Raw genomic sequence first — 19,196 nt, 5'->3', positions numbered from 1 at the left:
TGGGTGCGTGGGTTGTTCCCATGAAGCTTGTGAATCATGCGTGAACACACTGGCCAGGTATTTCTAGCCAGCCAAATAGCCAAAGGATTTGTTTCCTACAAAGTCATTTGATCACAGTGTCAAAACAATGTATCCCAGACTTGCTTGACTGATACTAACCCATGGCACTGTCTCATGGATGCTGGTTGCCTTGGCCTAGGAACTCTTCCTAGCATGGATGGCATACCCCCTTTCTCTTCTGGGACACTTACCTTTTCTCCTGAATTTTAGTCTCTTTCTCCCTTCCTCTCATTTGGAAAGGGCATTTGCTTTTAAAATGCCATTTATTATCAAAACTTGAATTTAATTTTTTCTTTATTTTATTTTTGTTTTTTTTAAGCTGTTTATTTTGTATTCAGTTATAGCCGATTAACAATATTGTGATAGTTTTATGGGAACAGAGAAAGGACTTAGCCGTACACATACATGTATCCATTCTCCCCCAAACTCCCCTCCCATCCAGGCTGCCACATAACATGGAGCAGAGTTTCATGTGCCAAACAGTAGGTCCTTGTTGATTATCCATTTTAAATATAGCAGTGTGTACATGTCCATCCCAAATTCCCTAACTACCATTTCCCCTTATCGTTCCCCTGGGCAACCATAAGTTTGTTCTTTGAAAACTTCAATTTTAAATCAAAACAAACAGAATTAGAATAAACCTACTCAAGCAATGAGTAAGAGATTTTCCTCCATTGTTTGAGAGATGGAAATTAAGGGAATTAATAATAATAACAACATACAATTATTAGCTTATAAAGAAATTAAAGAGCTTATTGTTAGCATCAAATCGCTTTTATTATTTATTTATTTATTTATTTTCAGTGGGTTTTGTCATACATTGATATGAATTAGCCATTAGTTACACGTATTCCCCATCCCGCAGAGAGAGGAGTTGGAGGACGTTTTTTCAAGTGTCATTTCCTATGTACATATGCAGAGGACTAGATACAAAGAGTAACCTCAGGAATTGTAAGGGAAACTGGAGATGTTAGATCAAGAAGACTCCTGGTGAGGATCCGGAGCACAGGGAAGTCAAATGATGCTCCTAACAACTGGATTCTCTTATTGACTGTGTAGTGATGGGCCAGTCACCTTTCTCTCTGAGTTGTAGTTTCTCCATCCCTAATATGAAAAAGAAACTATTAGATGCCACAGAAATACTTTCCTAATTTTCAAAAGGATATGAGCACTCTCATGTTCATTGTGGCACTATTCTCAATAGCCAAGAGAAAGAAAACCGTCTCTGTTCATTGATGGATCAGTGTGGATGAATGTAAAAAAAAAAAAAAAAATCACACACTCAAACACTCACACTGAGCCTTAAAAAAGGAAATTCTTCAATATGTGGCAACATGCCTGAACATTACACTAAATGAAATAAGCCAAGCACAGAAGGACTACTAATGCGTGATTCTATTTATATGAACCATTTAAAATAAAGTCATCGAAACAAAGGATAGAAGTTGCCAGGGGCTTGGATGAGGGGAAAGGGGGAGGTTACTAAGCAACAAGTATAAAATTTCAGCTATACAAGATAAATAAGTTCTAGAAATCTACTGTACAGTATTGTGTCTAACAAAACTGTATTGTTCACTTAAAAAATCTGTTAAGAGGGTCGATCTCATGTTAAGTGTTCTTAACGCAGCAAAGTAAAATTTAAAATAAACACATTTAGTCTATGAATTTTTGGACAAAAAGAACTATCAGTGCTAATGACATAAAGACTCCTGGGATGGTTTCTCACTAGAAGCAATGACAAGAAAGCTGGAGAAAGGTGCTTTGAATGGTTGAAAAATAATCTCTTGCTGCTGTGAATCATTTCTATTCTTGGATACTAATTATATAAAGTATCAGGTGCCATATTGACTTTCCTAAGGAAAGTACTTAAAATTCAGTCTTATTATTGTGTGCTGGCATTGAGTGAGTCACTTAACTTCTCTATCTGTTGGTTTCTTTATTTTTTTGTATTTTATTTTTTATTTTCTATACAAGTTTGAAAGATTATTTTCCTATTGACAGTTATTACAAAATGCTGGTTTCTTTATCTTTTACATGGGAATGTTAATAGTAAGTGCTTTATGGTAGTGTTTTGATGATTAAATGAGTTAATAACACTTATTAACAGATTTATTATTGATGAACCCCATTGTATAAAAAGGTGGATGGATATGTGGAGAAGGAGCTGTCTACAAGTATGGTCATCTAGCAAGCTCATATCAGAACCTAAAAGAAAGCCCCTGCCAAAGGTACCATGTCATTCAGAACTTTAAACCAAAACGCACTTGTCAGATAGAAAGCAGTGGCTTTTAGTTCAGTGTACATGCTTCAGCTGAGGATATTTGTTTAAATTTGCATTTTTGGGTCCCACACCTGGAGATGCTAATTCACTAGGTCTGGGATAGGGCCCCCAAATTTGAATTTTACAAGCTCTCCCGGGGATCTAGATGTAGATATTTTCTGGGTCAACTAGAGAATTCCTGGTGGAAAGTAATGCAAGAGCTTACCACTAACCCAGTTCTTGGGGAAATTATTTTAGGCTGCTTCTTCTAATTAGAAATTTCTGTTAGTAATGGCAGTGTTGATAATAATACCAACTAACATTTACTGAATACATGCTATTCATCAGCTACTCCTCTAAGCACTTTACATGCTCTAGTTTATTTAATGCTCAGAATGATCTGGTGGTAGGTACTGCTAACACCCCCATTTCGCAGATAGGAAAAGTGAGGTACAGGGTCAATAAACAGTCTGAGGTCTCCCAGTGAGGAATCAGAGGTGGGATTTGAACTCAGACTCCAGAGAACATGCTGTTTCCTGATTTATGATTGACTTTTGAGCTGTGCTAAAGTTATACTTTAAAAATTTTTTATTTAGTTGAAGGATAGTTGGTTTAAAATGTTGTGTCAGTTTCAGGTGTGCAGCAAAGTGATTCAGTTATGCATAGATACCTATTTATTTTTTTCAGATTATTTTTCCTTATAGGTTGTTACAAAATACTGACTGTAGCTCCCTGTGCTATACAGTAGGTCCTTGTTGGTTATTCTATATATAGTAGTATGTATCTAGTAATTAAAAACTCCTAGTTTATCCATCCTCCCTTCTCCTCCTTTGGTAGCCACAAGTTTTTGTTTTTTTTTTTTAATGGAATCCCTCCTTTTCTTCTCCTTTAGACCCTTATATACGGTACTCCTGGCCTACACCTAATAACAAACCCTTTAACTCCCTCCTGTGGCTGTATAGGATATTAATTTAGCTTCCTGGGAAAAGTCCAGACCCGCTTATCACCTTTAAAAGGTTTGGCCACTCATATCCAAAGTCCAGTAGATAGTTTTATCTTCCCTTATATAGAGAAACTCTTAAGAAACCCATTAGCTGTTGAGTGGTCAAACCCCCTCTTCACCACACAGTTTATAATAATTTACTTCGATCATGGAAGGCATGTGGGAGACTTTGCTCTGAGCAGAAGGAAGATGTCCTATTTCTGGGAAAAGTTGACAATGGCATTGCCGTATCAGCCCAAGGTTTCTCTGAATCCAGCAAGGCTCCTAAACCCTGAGTCTTGTTGGAATCGAACCTCAGAGCAGACCGTGCAGCTCTGATCTTTCCTTAGTTGGTTTCCCAGTTAGTGTTGATGTTGTGTACAGGGTTCACTGGGGACTCTCTCTGAACCAGACACAGAGGAAGAAGGTATAGAAGGAAATGACATACGCCTAGATTTCAGTATAAGGAATAAAAGCTCCCTTCTGCACAGCATTTTACAGCTTACAAGACCCTTTCCCCATCATTATCTCCTTTTTAAAAAATTTATGGCACATTTTATTGAATATCAATGTTGCCACTATTTGCATAAGACATAAGTCCCCGTCACCATGGAGTATTTAGTGAGGTCAGAGAGGAGGTAGCTTCCCCTGGATTCTTATAAGATTTCAATTTTAATAAATGTTGGAAAAATCACTGATTATAAGGGTCATAGATCACTTGCATGGACTAAAGTTATGTTGATCACAAGATTGTTAAGGTGATTTTCATTAAAAGGTGATTTTCATCATTATCTCCATTAATCTTCCCAGCTGTGCAACAGACGGGGCCCAACTTATTATGTCCTTTTTGTTCAAGGGCACACACACACACACAAGCCGATTTAAAACTCTGTCCTGGAGTTTTTGAGTCTAAACTGTATGCTCTTCCCATTTCCATCCTTAAGTCTGAGATAGAATGCAAGGAAGTGATGATCAGGGGTAATTTGGGCATTCAGAGTTAAAAGAGTTTATTGATAGAAAAGAGATCCCTCTGGGAGTTCTGCAATCCATTTGCTTAGTGTAATTTGCTACTTGCTTGGAGGAAGTGTAGGGCTAAGCTGTGAGCTAAACCATGCTTTCTTCTTTGATGTGGCCACAGCCATCAACCGATACCTGATACGTGGGCTAAGACTTCAAAAATGTTTTATTGAGTAGAACTGTGGGCTTGATCACAGGAGATCTTATTTTATTCTTTTTATCCTTCAAAGCCAAACACTATTAAAACTTCAAAATCATGACTGGAGAACTAAATTCATTGAGAAAGAATTTTAACATGAGAAAAGAATGATAAATTAGTTCTAGGGCTTATATAAAAATAACACTTGTATAGTACTTATCAGCACACAGAGCAGCATCGCATAGAAACTTCATCTGATCACCACAACACTGTGAAGTAGGCATGAATCTCATTTAACAAACAAGGAAATTAAATTTGATGACGGCTTAAGATTTGCCAGAGTCATGGTTAGGAAGTGGCAAGTACAGGACTTCAGGATTTTTGACTTAACATTCTGTGTGTGGTTGGAATTATTTACTGAAACCTCTGGAAAGGTAAAAAAAAATTTTGTACAGACTGATTTAAACACTCTGAGACCCTACTGTAAGAAGCTCTGATAATGGCTGGTACCTAAATGGTGCTTTCTCACATTGGGACTGCTTGCAAGCAGGAATTATTCTTGATTACTTCTCTGCGAAGTTGGTTGCTATTGAGTCCATTTCTCTATTCTGATAGATTGAAGTAGGCATCTAAGTTATTTTTTCACGGCACCTGTCACAGGGAGATAGAGGAGCAGGGTAATGTCTTGAGATTTCCAGCTACATGTCCTTTGTCAAACAATCAGAACTAAAGCCCATTCCCTAAAGAATAGAAAGAGAAATAGCAAACATTTAATGAAAGGATCCAAGATATTTCTTCAAAATGCTCTGGATTCACTCCTCACAATGATTCCCGATTCTTGATGAAAATATTTGGAGAGCCTGATGATTTACAAAGTTTTGGAGAATGTGTACATCTTTAAAAGTATTTTTGTGCATGGTACTTCCCTGGCAGTCTGGTAGTGAAGACTCGGTGCTTCCAATGCAGAGGGAGTGGGTCCTAGCCTTAGTCCGGGGACTAAGATATTGCATGCCGTGCAGACAGACAAAATACATACAACAAAATACAAACAAAATACAAAATACAAACAAAAATAAAAACGAGGAAAAGCTCCAGTCTTCATATAGAAGGGGTGCAGAGAGAGAACAGAGAAAGGGAGATAAAGGACTTGAATTTCCTCAAACCCATGAGTTGTAAAACTTAAGATTCAAGAAGTCCAAAAAATCTTGAGCATAATAAATAAAATAAGTAAAAAATTAAAAAAAAAATACTTGAGAGCAGGCAGAGTGTGTACGTGTGGATAAACAGTCATTGAGACAACAGAGGTAAATAGGATTCAGACTCATGACTATTCAAGGAAACTAAGTATTAAAGACTTTTCTCTGTTCATGCCATCCCCACATAAGCTTCTTTCTATATACAAGGAAGGAGTTTAGAAGGGAAGATTTTAACTTTTCACCTTCATGTTCTGTGGCCAAAAACAACCCTCAAACTTGTCAGACTGGCTCTGGAGAGGAACGTAAGTAAACAAGGCCTGAATAAACACAGAAGAACCTGCCTATCACCTGTGGAGTCAGGTAATGTAGGTCACCTTGTCACACCTACACATCAGTGCCTGACCTTCAGATCCATGGGAAGTGTGCTTCCAGAGAAATGTCATTTATTGTCGTGTTGGAGGCAATGACTTAGAGCAGAATAAAAGATCTTATATCTAGCAATGGGGACCTGTGTAATAGCAAGAAACCAAGTACCTCAAGGGACTGGGGGTTCTGGCAGAAACAAGGATTGGCCTCTCTTTCGTGAATGAGGGTCATTTTTATCACCTTGGGATGTCAGGCTTTGGCAGTTCTGGTGATGAAGCAAGGCTGCACGTGCTCGTGAGAAGAAATGACTTTCCCATCCTTGATCTCCTCAGTGATGGTGCAAATTTTAACCAGAATTCTGGGCAGGATGCTGCAGGCACTGCGGGACTCATGTATTCCACAGGGGCCCAAGGATGACGTGTGAACTGGGGCTGTGCATTCCATGGTCCTGGCCTTGCTGGATATGCAAGCAGAAGACTCATGCTTGATGGCACACGGGTGACAGGGAAGCCTAGGAAAAAACAGAATTTTGCTTGTGGTGGAGGGAAGGCAGTGGTGGCTATGGAGAAACATCACAGTGGTTGATTTTTCAATATGTGTCGCCCAAAACAAGTACTTCCTAATACTTGTTTATTCATTTTGCACAAGCCCCGGTGGAAGAAAAAGCATCAGACCAGATCCATGGGAAAGCAGCATCCTAGGTTTAGACACGCTAGATTATGTAAGGTGCCATTACAGCCAATGCCACAGTGTTGGATGAACAGGCCAGGCGTCCACCCCCAGGTCTGTCATTTGCCAGCTGGTGACCTCAGATAAGTCAGTTAACCCTCCTGAGCTTTAGTTTTTCATCTGTAGAATGGATATAGCGGGAACTCAACAGTGAGAAGGGACAAGTCAGAGGGCTTACTATCAGAAGAAAGGAAGTTAATCTGGTATTTTTCCTAATGAGAGTGTTAGTCACAGTACTTTTGGTGACCGATCTCCATCTATGGAAGAGTTCTCAATGCTTCATCCAAGATCTCTGAAGTACCTTCTGGGTGTCTATAAGTGACTAATCTTTAGAGAATTAGAGTTAGGAGGAGTTACAAGTGAGAACTCTTTAAGAAAACATCATGTTTCTTTGATGGATGATTCAAGGTACTTTGGTATATTACAGCTCCTAAGAGTGATCACATAGGTGAACATTGTGCTAATATAATGTTGACATGCCAGTGAAAAGATTGCTGTGAACAGAGTTCACTGATTGTTTTGGGGAAGGAAGTCTCCTTAGCAGTTGTAAACTAAGTCTGCATTTGGGGCATTAGTTTGGACGGAGTTGATTCAAAGAGCTCATACTCCTTATCAGTTCTTTATGAGTTGGTTAGCTTCTTCTCATTAACAAAATTACAACTTCTATAAAAGATGCTGATACACACATGTGTACATGCTGCTCTTGGCCATCAAGGGCAAGTGACTGGACAAGGCTAGGAGTTTCATCCTGAGCAGAATGTTTTTCTTCAGGGAACATGGTTGTCCTATTTGATCTCATGACAGTCAGATTTTCATCTCAGTAGGGGAAGAATCTGTAAATCACCAGGAATGTTCATCTTTGGGGAAACTATTTTTTTCCCCTAGTAATTTTTAAGACTTTAAGAAGCTAGCCAGCCTGCAGGGAATCAGTCTGGAGCACTGGCTCTTCAAAAACAATGCAGTTCAGCTCACACCTCAAATTTGGACTAGGTTACGATTGTAGGCCTCCAAATGGCACAGCTTGAGAGAGAGTGGGTGGACTGTTTCAGCTGAAGCTCCCCATCACTGACAAGAAGACCAAGGCAATTGTTCCCCGTTGCTGGTGGCAGCACACACATGTGTGTGTTTGAAACTTTTGCTTGCAAAAACTGCTTTTATTTTACATACTTGCCATCTGAGCTCTCCAGAAGGCTGTGGTATGTGGCAATCTCACACTCCAGTCGGGACTTGACATCTAGCAGAATCTTGTATTCTTGGTTCTGTCTTTCCAGGGCCCCCCGGATCTCTGCCAGCTGAGCCTCTAGGTTATCGATCAGACACTGGATCTGGGCCAGCAAGGCTGCGTAGCGGGCTTCCGTTTCTGTCAGGGCACATTCCTGGGAATCTCTCTATCATAGAGGAGGAAAGGAGAATTTCTAATGATGACTCCTTTAAACCCAAGTCATTTGTGATCAGCATCATTTTAAACAGTAGTTTTTTTTTTTTTAATGACAGGTACTAATGACTCTCCAAGCCCTCTTATTACTTCCTAACCAAACAAATCTAAAAATAAAATTATCAACTATGTTAAAGCTCACTTTTCTTTGTCTTTTTTCTTTGGGCATCTCTTTAAATAATTATCTTCCTCTTCCTTAATCACCTGACAATCTCCTACCACATTCTCCTACCTAAAACAGAAAAAAATTCCAACATATTTTACACTTAGGTGTTAAAAACGCATTACCATGGCACCTCATTTTATGAGGATTTGTACCTTAAAAAGGAGAAAAAGGAAGTGAGCAGCAGTTAGCCATAAACAATTCCTTCACTGGAGCAATTCCTTTGCATGTAAAATATGAGAGTTGAACCTTTGGTAATTAAAGTTCTTTCCTGATCTATCATTCTGTATGACTATATACAATGGGATTTTCATTTTCAATAACATATGACTTGCATGATTGTTCCAATTTTTACAGATGAGAAAACCAAGGCTCAGGAATTTAAATGAGTTGACTAGCTGGTGACAAAACCAGCTTTGGGGCAAGGTCTTCCTAATGCCTTTCATACTAAAGCATTTAAATAATTTCCTACTTCACAGAGGTTGTAGAATGAGGAAGAAGTGGTTCCAGCTTTGGAACCTGCATTCTGGCTCAGACTTGAATTTCTTTTGTGACTTTTGACAAGTTACTTAATGCCTCAGGAGCTCATATCTCCATCTACAAAATGAGTGAGATGAAACTTACCTTGGATTTGACTTGGTAAAGCCACCTTAGCTCTCTGAGCCTCATCTGTAAAATTGGCCACTTCCTTCATAAGATTATTTTAATAAATTTGAAAGTTTGTAAGGGTGTTTTGCATATAATAAAATGCTCTTATAGAGCTTACCAAAGTGTTCTGTTGTACCAAAGAACTTCCCAAAGTTCTTCCAAAAGAACTTCTTCCCAAAGAACTTCCCAAAGAAGCTTCCCAAAGCTTCCAGGGATTATCATTGCTGTGAGATGCTCTTTAAAAAAAAGGAGTCCATGATCAAATGAGTTCTAAAATGCTGAATATTATACATCCCTTTCTTGTTGATTCATGGTGAACATCAGCTTACTGAAGGCCTGTAGGAAGGTACCCTGTTTTACCTTTGTTTAATCCAGGATTTCTCTGGCTTATTTGATCACAAAGTGTTTTTTTTTAGCACGGACCCTTTAGGAAACAGAGGAACTATTGTTCTAAGGGACACACTTTGGGAAACACAGCACCACTCAGATGTCAGGGACTATTGCTATCACTGCTGTGCTAGGTTTGGTCAATGTTTCGGGTACCATTCGGTGCTGGGCCTGCAGTTCAATCTCCAGAGCATTCATGGTGCGTCTCAGTTCAATGATCTCCTTCTGGTAGCACTGCTGTTGCTGAGTGCTGGTCACCACCTGCTGGTTCAGCTCCTCCATCTGAAACACAGTCAAAGGCCATCAAATGATATCATGAAGGGAAAACTTGACTGTGTTTCAAGGGCCCCTGGAAATAGGGTCAACTTTTTGTTTTTGAATTTTCTACCCTCCCTACCTGTGTGTTGAACCACTCTTCCACATCTTTGCGGTTTGTCTCCATGATGGACTCATATTGACATCTCATTTCTTGGAGAACCCAGTTTAGGTCAACAGAAGGGGCACTGGTCACTTCAATGTTGAGTCTGTCCCCAAGCTGGCTCTGTAAGGAACTGATTTCCTATGGAAAGAAAAGAATGTGAAGTCACTTGATGAAGAGATGCCCCTCTTGTGTTCTTGTTTCAGTCTAACAGTGATAATTTAGCTTAATTGCATCTGAAAGAAAGTCCACAATAAAGGAATACATGATACAGGTGCTATTGTATAGCAAAAACCTCTACAATATTGTAATTAGCCTCCAAGTAAAATAAATAAATTAAAAAAACATGTTATGACTTAAGGCTATTTCAGATATGACTGTGTGTTCCAGTATGTGCAATGTTATAAGGAATTAATTAGCAAGATCAGGATTTAAAAGAATTTAGATCATTTCCATGAGTAACAGGTGAAGTGGCATAGAGGTAGAATTTATAATGAGAGATCATAGTCTTTATGATGCCAATATGTCCTTATGCCAATATTGACTTATACCAATTGTGGCAGAAGTCTGTGCAGAGATGCCTATAAAGATGGGAAACCTGTGAGTACAGGAAAATTGGGTTGCTTCCTTTTCCTGGAAAAATTGGAGAGGACAGTGGAGGCTTCAGATATTGTGTTATAGACAACAGATTAGAAACACATTGAAACAATGGAAGTAGTAGCAGGTATAATCAAGGTAGAACAGAGGAGTGGCTAGTGGGGACAACTTTTGTCAAATTCAACTCAAAAAAATTGATGCTATTTTTAAGCCAGGACATGGAAGCAACCTAGATGCCCATCAGCAGACGAATGGATAAGAAAGCTGTGGTACATATACACCATGGAATATTACTCAGCCATTAAAAAGAATTCATTTGAATCAGTTCTAATGAGATGGATGAAACTGGAGCCCATTATACAGAGTGAAGTAAGCCAGAAAGATAAAGACCAATACAGTATACTAACACATATATATGGAATTTAGAAAGATGGTAACGATAACTGTATATGCAAAACAGAAAAAGAGACACAGATGAACAGAACAGACTTTTGGACTCTGTGGGAGAAGGCAAGGGTGGGATGATCTGAGAGAACAGCATTGAAACATGTATATTATCTAGGGTGAAAGAGATCACCAGCCCAGGTTGGATGCATGAGACAAGTGCTTGGGCCTGGTGCGCTGGGAAGACCCAGAGGGATCGGGTGGAGAGGGAGGTGGGAGGGGGGATTGGGATGGGGAATACATGTAAATCCATGGCTGATTCATGTCAGTGTATGACAAAAACCACTGCAATATTGTAAAGTAATTAGCCTCCAACTAATAAAAATAAATGGGGAAAAAATTTATGCCTCTTTTAGAGGCTTAGTTTGTAATAACTCTCTTGGTCTTTCTCTAACCTGTTCATGGTCGTTTTTGAGGCAAAGGAGCTCCTCTTTCAGAGACTGGACTTGTGCCTCCAGGTCAGCCTTGCCCAGCGTCAGTGCATTCAAGATCTGCTGTAGGCCATTGGCATCTGCCTCCACTAGCTGGCGTAGGGACACCTCAGCTTCGTACCTATCAAAATGAGACATGAAAAGATAGGCATTAAAATGTAGATGGTATAAATCAAGCCAAGTTAACTTTCTTCTACATTTTTCACTAGGCTTCTCATTTCTTATGTTTCTATCAGAGGTTTTATTCTCTTTAGAGGTGGAATCATTTGAAAACATTGCTACTTGATTATGCAATCCATGGGTTTGCAAATTATACAGTTATGCAATTATGCAATCCGTGGGGTCGCAAAGAGTTGCAAACAGTTGGACATGACTGAGCAACTGAACTGAACTGAACTGAACTGAACTTAATTATGATTCCTTAGTTGGCCAGTTATGCTCCCTTATTATTTAAGATGAATGACTTTATCGTCCTTCTCCTTCCACTAGAGGTAGTGTAGTGTAAGTGCAAAGAACAAAATTAAGATTTAGTAAGCTTGGGTCCAAGTTTTCACTTTGCCTTGTTCTAGTTGCATGCCTTGGACCCTGTTAAACCTCAGTTTTCTCACCTTAAATAGGGTAGTAATACATTAGCTCTATCTATCTTACTGACTATTGTGCAGGTAATCAGATGTGTTCATATGTTATAAACTGCAGTTACTGGATGCATATGAGTGGTTGTGAATCTCAGTCATTTATATTGAGTTTGGAGGTCTTCTTTGGGCTGGTGCTGACATGGTAAGGGCAGGAGAGTTAGCAGACGTGGAGATATCTTATTGGGACTATGCGGCATCAGACGCAGGGTGAACTCTGTCATAAACGACAGAGTTGGGTGGGCTTACTTGGCTCTCAAGTCATCAGCAGTCAGTTTGGTGTTGTCGATTTGTGAAACCAGTCTGGAATTCTCAGCCTTGGTACACAAGACCTAGAATTAAGAAGTTGCACACACAAATGAGACAAACACCAAGATATCCTCCTTTAAAAGCCTCCAAGGGGCTTATGTGTGTTTCAGGTAACAGGGCGAGGCTTAGTTAGGCTTTTCATAGCTATGCTTAGTATGCTGGGGAACTTTGGGAAGTCAGAGTTTTTTGTTATTTTCCTGAAAGATCAGCAAAAAATTACTTCAACAAAAACTTCTGTAGATGTTTTACTGCTAAAATATAAAGTTCATCCTACATTTGCATAACATACCATGGTCCACTAGAATGTTCATGCTATGAGAGTGAGACATTTAGTTCACCAATATGTTCCCAGAGCCTAGAATAATGTCTGGTACATTGTTGCTGGTGCCCAATAAATATTTTTTGAAAAAATGTAACAGAAAAAAAATCCATGATGTGTAGCAGCAGCATATCATTCGGAATGGGAAATTTAAGCTTGGCATGGGAAGAAACTAGACAATATGGAGATGAAGAAATGAGCATAAAAGGAGAAAATAGTGATGATGATTGAAAAAAAAATGGATAAAAGTTAAATTGTTTAGGAACTTGTTTAAACAAAATTCATTTTCTCAGATCCCTGTTTTCTAATTTTTGTTAAAGAAATGGCAGCAGATATTAATATATTTTGGTCATGTGTTATCTGGTTTTAATAGCAGAGTGTAACTCTGGAAAATGAAAAGCTGTAAAACTAAATATTGCCTCAACAATTTCAGTCAAGAAATTTCCTTATTCTACAAAATATTTTTGAGTATAAAATGAACGAAAATATTCAAGTTTAGCAAATGACTATTGCTTTGAGAACATCAACTCACAATGTGATTATACAAGTTCCTAAGATTCTTACCTTTTGCTGGAGCTCCTCAATGATTGCATAGTAGGATAGGTAGTCAGGACATATGACCGGGAGTTCCTTGTTACCTTCTTCCTGGATTTTACACTCCAGTGTGGCGTTCTCTCGTTCCAGCATTCGTACCTTTTCCAGGTAGTTAGCAAGGCGATCGTTCAAGGTTTTCATGGTCTCTTTCTCATTACTGTTGATGCCACCATCACACCAGCCACAGTCCTCCAGAAAGGGACAGGTGTTGAAGCTGCTGATTAAGCAGAGAGGTGTGAGCGAAAAGCAAGGAGCGGGTTTGTAGTCTTGGGGCTGAAGAGTTCTCAGGACATGGCCGGTTGGTTGACAGCTATTGGCTTTAAGACCACCATGCTGGCAGCTGGTGTTAGGAAGGATGGTTGTTACATTTGTAATCCCAGGACAACTTTGGCATGGTGTTGCAGAAGACATCGTTCCTGTACCGCCCTTGGTATCCAGAATGTGTGCCCAGCTTCGGTTGATTTCAGTTTATGGTCTCCGGGATTCAAAGCTCAAGGCAACCACGACTGAGTCTAAATTCCAAGCCTCTTGGCTTTTTGCTCTTTGAAGTACTTATATAGCCTTTGCTCTAGGTGGTGTCACAGTAGGCAGGAAGTTTTCCTTTCTAATGTTTATATATCAAATCCCACAGGAACATCTCATTAGTCTCCTTTTTACTTGCCTGAGAAGAGCTACTTGTCTCATAAAAATGTGTATTTAGGCTGTTACTAAGTTATTACCCATCACAACTACTACTTATCATTGGATTCAGAGCTTCACCTTATGTCTTCAAAAGGATCTGTCGTCATGGTTCTAACAGCATCCATTATTAAGCAAGTGTGAGTATGTTAAGTTCATTAAGTCCTTGTTGACCTCTTCCCATGGCATTAAGCTTGGTTAGGAATGAGTCCATCCTTCTTTTCCTTTCTTCTCTAAAAAGGGGAAGCTATTGATATCTAATAATTATTGGTGAACATAGAAATCAGTATTTTATTTTGGTATGTCCAACAGAATTTCCCATTTTCATTGTTCAGACATGTTGGTCTTAAGACTCTAAGTAATTGCAGGATTTCTGTTTTAGATTTCCAGGTTGGGTTTGATTGCTAATAAGAAATTCCTTGGAAAACAGGCTGGTTACCTTTTGAGTTTCCAAAACTCACACTTTTAGTACTCAGAGTTTGTTGTATTACATTAGCTAAAAATTTGCCATCATGTTGGTTTATGTTTGCTGTTTAAACATGATCTGCTGTAAGATAAGTGTGCTCCTTTTCAGGAATACTTAGCATTATTCTTAAGAAATACTTTATTAGGATTTCATTCTTGATTCTTTCTGGAGGACCTAGGAGAGAATAGTTTCCTTACCTATTCCAGCTTCTAGAGGCTATCCATGCTCCTTGACTTGCTGGCCCTTCCATCCTCAGACAGCAATAGCCAGTCGCGTTTTTCTCATATCGCATCACTCTAACGCTGACTCTTCTGCTCCCATCTTCCACATTTAAGGAAGAACCCTTGTGATTACATTGGACTGATGTAATCTAGGATAATCTTCCTATTTTAAGGTCAGCTGATTAGTAACCTTTCTTCTCCTTTGTCACGTAGCCTAACATATTTGAAGTATCTGGGATTAGGACATGAACATCCTTAGGGGCTCATTATTCTGCCTAACACACATTGGAAGGAAAAAAATGCAATTTACAGTAGTACCATAAAATGTGAAATATGGAAGAATAAATTTAGACAGGTATAACCACCAGCCCAGGTGGGAGGCATGAGTTCGGGCCTGTTGGGCTGGGAAGATCCAGAGGAATCGGGTGGAGAGGGAGGTGGGATGGGAGACCGGGATGGGGAATTCGTGTAACTCTATGGCTGATTCATATCAATGTATGACAAAACCCACTGTAAAATTAAAAAAAAAAAAAAAAAAAAAGATGATGCTGTTGAAGTGTTGCACTCTTTATACCAGCAAATTTGGAAAACTCATCAGTGGCCACAGAACTGGAAAGGGCCAGTTTTCATTTTAATCCCCAAGAAAAGCAATGCCAAAGAATGTTCAAATTACAGTACAGTTGCACTCATTTCACACGCCAGCAAGATTATGCTCAAAATCCTTCAAGCTAGGTTTCAGCAGTACATGAACCGAGAACTTCCAAATGTACAAGCTGGATTTAGAAAAGGCATAGGAGAAGCACATTCGGTGTTGGAAGAGCTGTGTGGGCTTCTGAGAGGCAGGTCAGAAGAGTGGAGGCTGTGTCCCACAGACACTAGCATCATGAAGATATTTGATTGGAAGATCAATTTTGATGCACTCTTTACATTTTCCCACATACCCCCATGACACAGCAGCACCTGAGGAAGGTCTATGCCCGTTTTGCCCTCTGTATGCTTGTGGTGGCTGCAGGGGCTTATGTCCATGTGGTCACCCATTCCATTCAGGCTGGCCTGCTCTCTTCCTTGGGCTCTCTGCTGTGGTGATTTGGCTGATGGCAACACCTCACAGCCATGAAACTAAGCGAAAAAGACTGGGACTTCTGGCTGGATTTGCTTTCCTTACAGAAGTTGGCCTGGGCCCTGCTCTGGGCTTGTGCGTTGCCATCAACCCCAGCATCCTTCCCACTGCTCTCATGGGCACAGCAATGATCTCTTGCTTCACCCTGAGTACACTCTATGCCAGGCACTGTAGCCACATCTTTCTAGGAAGTATCTTGATGTCAGTCATGAGCCTGATGCTCTTGTCTTCCCTGGGGAACCTTTTCTTTGGATCTATTTGGCTTTTCCAGGCAAACCTGAATGTGGGGCTGGTGGTCATGTGTGGTTTTGTCCTTTCTGATACTCAACTCATTATTGAAAAGGCTGAAAATGGAGATAAATATTAAATCTGGCATTGTGTTGACCTCTTCTTAGATTTCCTCTCTTCAGAAAGCTCATGGTGATCCTGGCTATGAATGGGAAGAATAAGAAAAAGAAGTGAAGCAGCCATCCAGCCTTCCCCAATTTGACTTCCTTTCCCTCCGCCCCTCATTTCCTCTTTGCACACATTACAGTTGGCATGTTCTGTGATAATGTAAAGCATCAGGAAAAAAAAGAAAAGAAAAAGCAGAGGAATCAAAGATCAAATTGTCAATATATGCTGGATCATAGATAAAGCAAGGGAATTCCAAAAAAAATCTACTTCTGCTTCATTGACTATGCTAAAGCCTTTGATTGTGTGGATTACAACAAACTGTGGAAAATTCTTAATGAGATAAGAATACCAGACAACATGACCTACCTCCTGAGAAACCTATATGTAGGATAAAAAGCAGCGTTTAGAACTGGACATGGAACAACAAACTGGTTCAAAATTGGGAAAGGAGTACATCAAGGCTGTATATTTTCACCTTGCTTATCTATCTTATATGCAGAATACATCATGCAAAATGCTGGACTGGATGAAGCACAAGCTGGAATCAAGATTGCCGGGAGAAACATTAACAAACTGAGATATGCAGATGACACCACTTTAATGGCAGAAATTGAAGAGGAACTAAAGAGCCTCTTGATGAAGGTGAAAGAGGAGAGTGAAAAAGCTGGCTTAAAACTCAGCAATCAAAAAATGAAGATCTGGCATCTGGTCCCATCACTTCATGGCAAATAGAAGGGGAAAATGTAAACAGTGTTAGATTTCATTTTCTTGGACTCCAAAATCAGTGCTGATGGTGACTGCTGCCATGAAATTAAAAGATGCTTGCTCCTTGGAAGAATAGCTATGACAAAACTGTACAGTGTATTAAAAAGCAGAGACATCACTTTCATCACTTTGTCAACAAAGGTCTGGATAGTCAAAGCTATGATTTTTCCCATAGTCATGTTTGAATGGAGAGTTGGACCATAAAGAAGGCTGAGTGCTGAAGAATTGATGCTTTTGAACTGTGGTGCTGGAGAAGACTCTTGAGAGTCCCTTGGACAGTGAGGAGATCAAACCAGTCCATCCTAAAGGAGATCAACCCTTAATATTCATTAGAAGGGCTGGTGCTGAAGCTGAAGCACCAATACTTTGGCCACCTGGTGTGAAGAGGTGACTCATCAGAAAATACCTTAATGCTAGGAAAGCTTGAGGGCAAGAGAAGGGAGGTTGAGATGGTTGGATGGCATCACAGACTCAATGGACATGAGTCTGAGCAAACTCAGGGAGACTGTGCAGGACAGGGAAGCCTGCATGCTGCAGTTCATGGGGTTGCAGAGTCAGACACAGCTTAGTGACTGCACAACAACAACAAAGACTTTCAATTAATACCACATAAATACAAGGAATCATAGTGATTACTATGAACAATTACACACCAATAAAATGGACAACTTAGAAGGAATGGATATGCTCCAAGAAATGTACAGTCGTCCAATACTTAATCAGGGAGAAAGAGAAAATATGAACAGATGATTACCAATAATGAAACTGAATCAATAATACAAAAAACTCACAACAAACAAAAGTCCAGGACAAGATGACTTCGTGGGTGAGTTTTACTGTTCTCCTTTTCAAACTTTTCGAAAAATTTGCATAGAAAAGAATGCTTCTGAATTCATTCTACATGGCCAGCATCACTATGATACAAAAACGAGATAAGACACCATAAGAAAAGGAAAATGAAAGGACAATATCACTGATGAACACAGATGTAAAAACTCTCAATGAAATATTAGCAAACTGAATTCAACAATACATGAAAAGGATGATATACTACAATCAAATGGGATCGATCTCAGGCATGCAATCGTTCAATATTTATGGGTTAATCAATGTGACATACCACATTAAGAAATTGAAGAATAAAAACTATATGATCACCCCAATAGACAGAGAAAAAGGTTTTGAAAGAATTCATCATCCATTTATTTAAAAACTCTCAACAAAGTGGGTATAGAGGAAACATACCTCTGCAAAAAAACAGATCATATGTGACAAGCCCACAGTTAACATTATACTTAATGATGAACATTGAGAATATCTCTTTTAAGATCAGGAATAAGATAAAGCCCATTCTCACTACTTTTATTCAACATAGTATTGGAAGTCTTAGCTACAATAATTGGAAAAGGAAAAGAAGGAAAAGGAATCCAAATTGGAAAGGAAGAAGTAAAACTGTCACTGTTTGCAGCTGACATGCTTATATATATATATGTAAGTATGTATGTATGTATAATATCCTAAAGATGCATTCCAAAGCTATTAGAACTATTGAATGAATTCAGTAAAGTTGCAGATACAAAATTAATATGCAGACATCTGTAGCATTTTTATATACTAATAGCAAACTATCAGAAGGCAAAATTAGGAAAACAATCCTTTGAAATTACATCAGAAATAATAGAATACCTGGGAATAAATCAGAAAGTGAAAGAACTGTACTCTGAAAACTATAAAACATTGATGAAAGAGCTGAAGACTATGCAAACAAATGGAAATATATACTGTGCTCAAGGATTGGAAGACATAAAATTATTAAATTAACTGTACTACCCAAGACAAAGTAGAGATTTGATGCAATTGCTGTATAAATACCAAAGAAATTTTTCATAGAGCTGAGCAAGTAGTCGTAAATTTTGTATGGAACCACAAAAGACCCCAAATCCTGAATGCAACCTTGAGAAAGAAGAACAAAGCAGTATCACATTCCCTGATTTTAAACCATACTACAAAGCTACAGCAATCAAAACAGTATGTGAAAGTGAAAGTCGCTCAGTCATGTCCAACTCTTTGTGACCCCATGGACTGTATAGTCCATGGACTTCCAGGTCAGAGTACTGGAGAGGGTAGCCCCTTCCTTCTCCAGGAAAACAGTATAGTACTGAGCTCTCTATTTTGTCCCATGATGTATATGTCTTTTTTTTTTAAACAGTATAGTACTGGCATAAAAGCAGACACATAGATTATGGGACAAAATAGAAAGTTCAGAAATAAACCCACACAGATATGGTCAATTAACTTATGGTAAAGAATATAAGAATGAGGAAAAGAATTTCTTCAATTAGTGGTGTTGGGATAACTGGATAGAGCTATGTAAAAGAATGAAAAGAGACCATTTTTCACCCCATATACAAAAATCAACTCAAA

The 19,196-nt window shown here is 39.0% G+C and overlaps 1 protein-coding gene and 1 pseudogene across 2 annotated transcripts; one reads left to right on the top strand and one right to left on the bottom strand.

Moving 5' to 3' along the window:
* Positions 1 to 1,027: 1,027 nt before the first annotated feature.
* Positions 1,028 to 13,635, bottom strand: KRT39 (keratin 39). 2 transcript variants are annotated; one of them, XM_065909017.1, is made up of 8 exons: positions 13,097 to 13,635; positions 12,154 to 12,236; positions 11,237 to 11,393; positions 9,780 to 9,941; positions 9,539 to 9,664; positions 7,917 to 8,137; positions 6,261 to 6,531; positions 1,028 to 1,164 (listed from the first exon to the last, which is right to left on the bottom strand). In XM_065909017.1, the coding sequence occupies exons 1-7, from the start codon at positions 13,535 to 13,537 to the stop codon at positions 6,270 to 6,272; spliced, it is 1,452 nt and encodes a 483-aa protein (XP_065765089.1). In that variant the 5' UTR covers positions 13,538 to 13,635; the 3' UTR covers positions 1,028 to 1,164; positions 6,261 to 6,269. The 2 variants fall into 2 exon arrangements, with proteins under 2 accessions (XP_065765089.1, XP_065765088.1); XM_065909016.1 differs by lacking the exon at positions 1,028 to 1,164 and having other exon boundaries at positions 4,486 to 6,531.
* Positions 13,636 to 15,365: 1,730 nt separating this feature from the next.
* On the top strand, positions 15,366 to 16,088 carry LOC136149731 (bax inhibitor 1 pseudogene; annotated as a pseudogene).
* Positions 16,089 to 19,196: the final 3,108 nt, after the last annotated feature.

This window comes from Muntiacus reevesi, chromosome 18 (assembly GCF_963930625.1).
Source record: "Muntiacus reevesi chromosome 18, mMunRee1.1, whole genome shotgun sequence".
NCBI lineage: Eukaryota > Metazoa > Chordata > Mammalia > Artiodactyla > Cervidae > Muntiacus > Muntiacus reevesi.
This window is presented reverse-complemented; position numbering and strand designations above follow the sequence as displayed.

What these genes read in the sequence shown, in the direction of transcription:
- KRT39 (XM_065909017.1), bottom strand. Translation starts at nt 13,537, where the DNA reads ATGTCTTCTGCAACACCATGCCAAAGTTGTCCTGGGATTACAAATGTA. An exon ending in TCAAAAACGACCATGAACAG is followed by an intron (nt 9,942 to 11,236) that starts GTTAGAGAAAGA and finishes TTCTTTCCATAG; the next exon opens with GAAATCAGTTCCTTACAGAG. An exon ending in CTGGAGAGCTCAGATGGCAA is followed by an intron (nt 6,532 to 7,916) that starts GTATGTAAAATA and finishes GTTTTTTCCTAG; the next exon opens with GCTTCCCTGTCACCCGTGTG.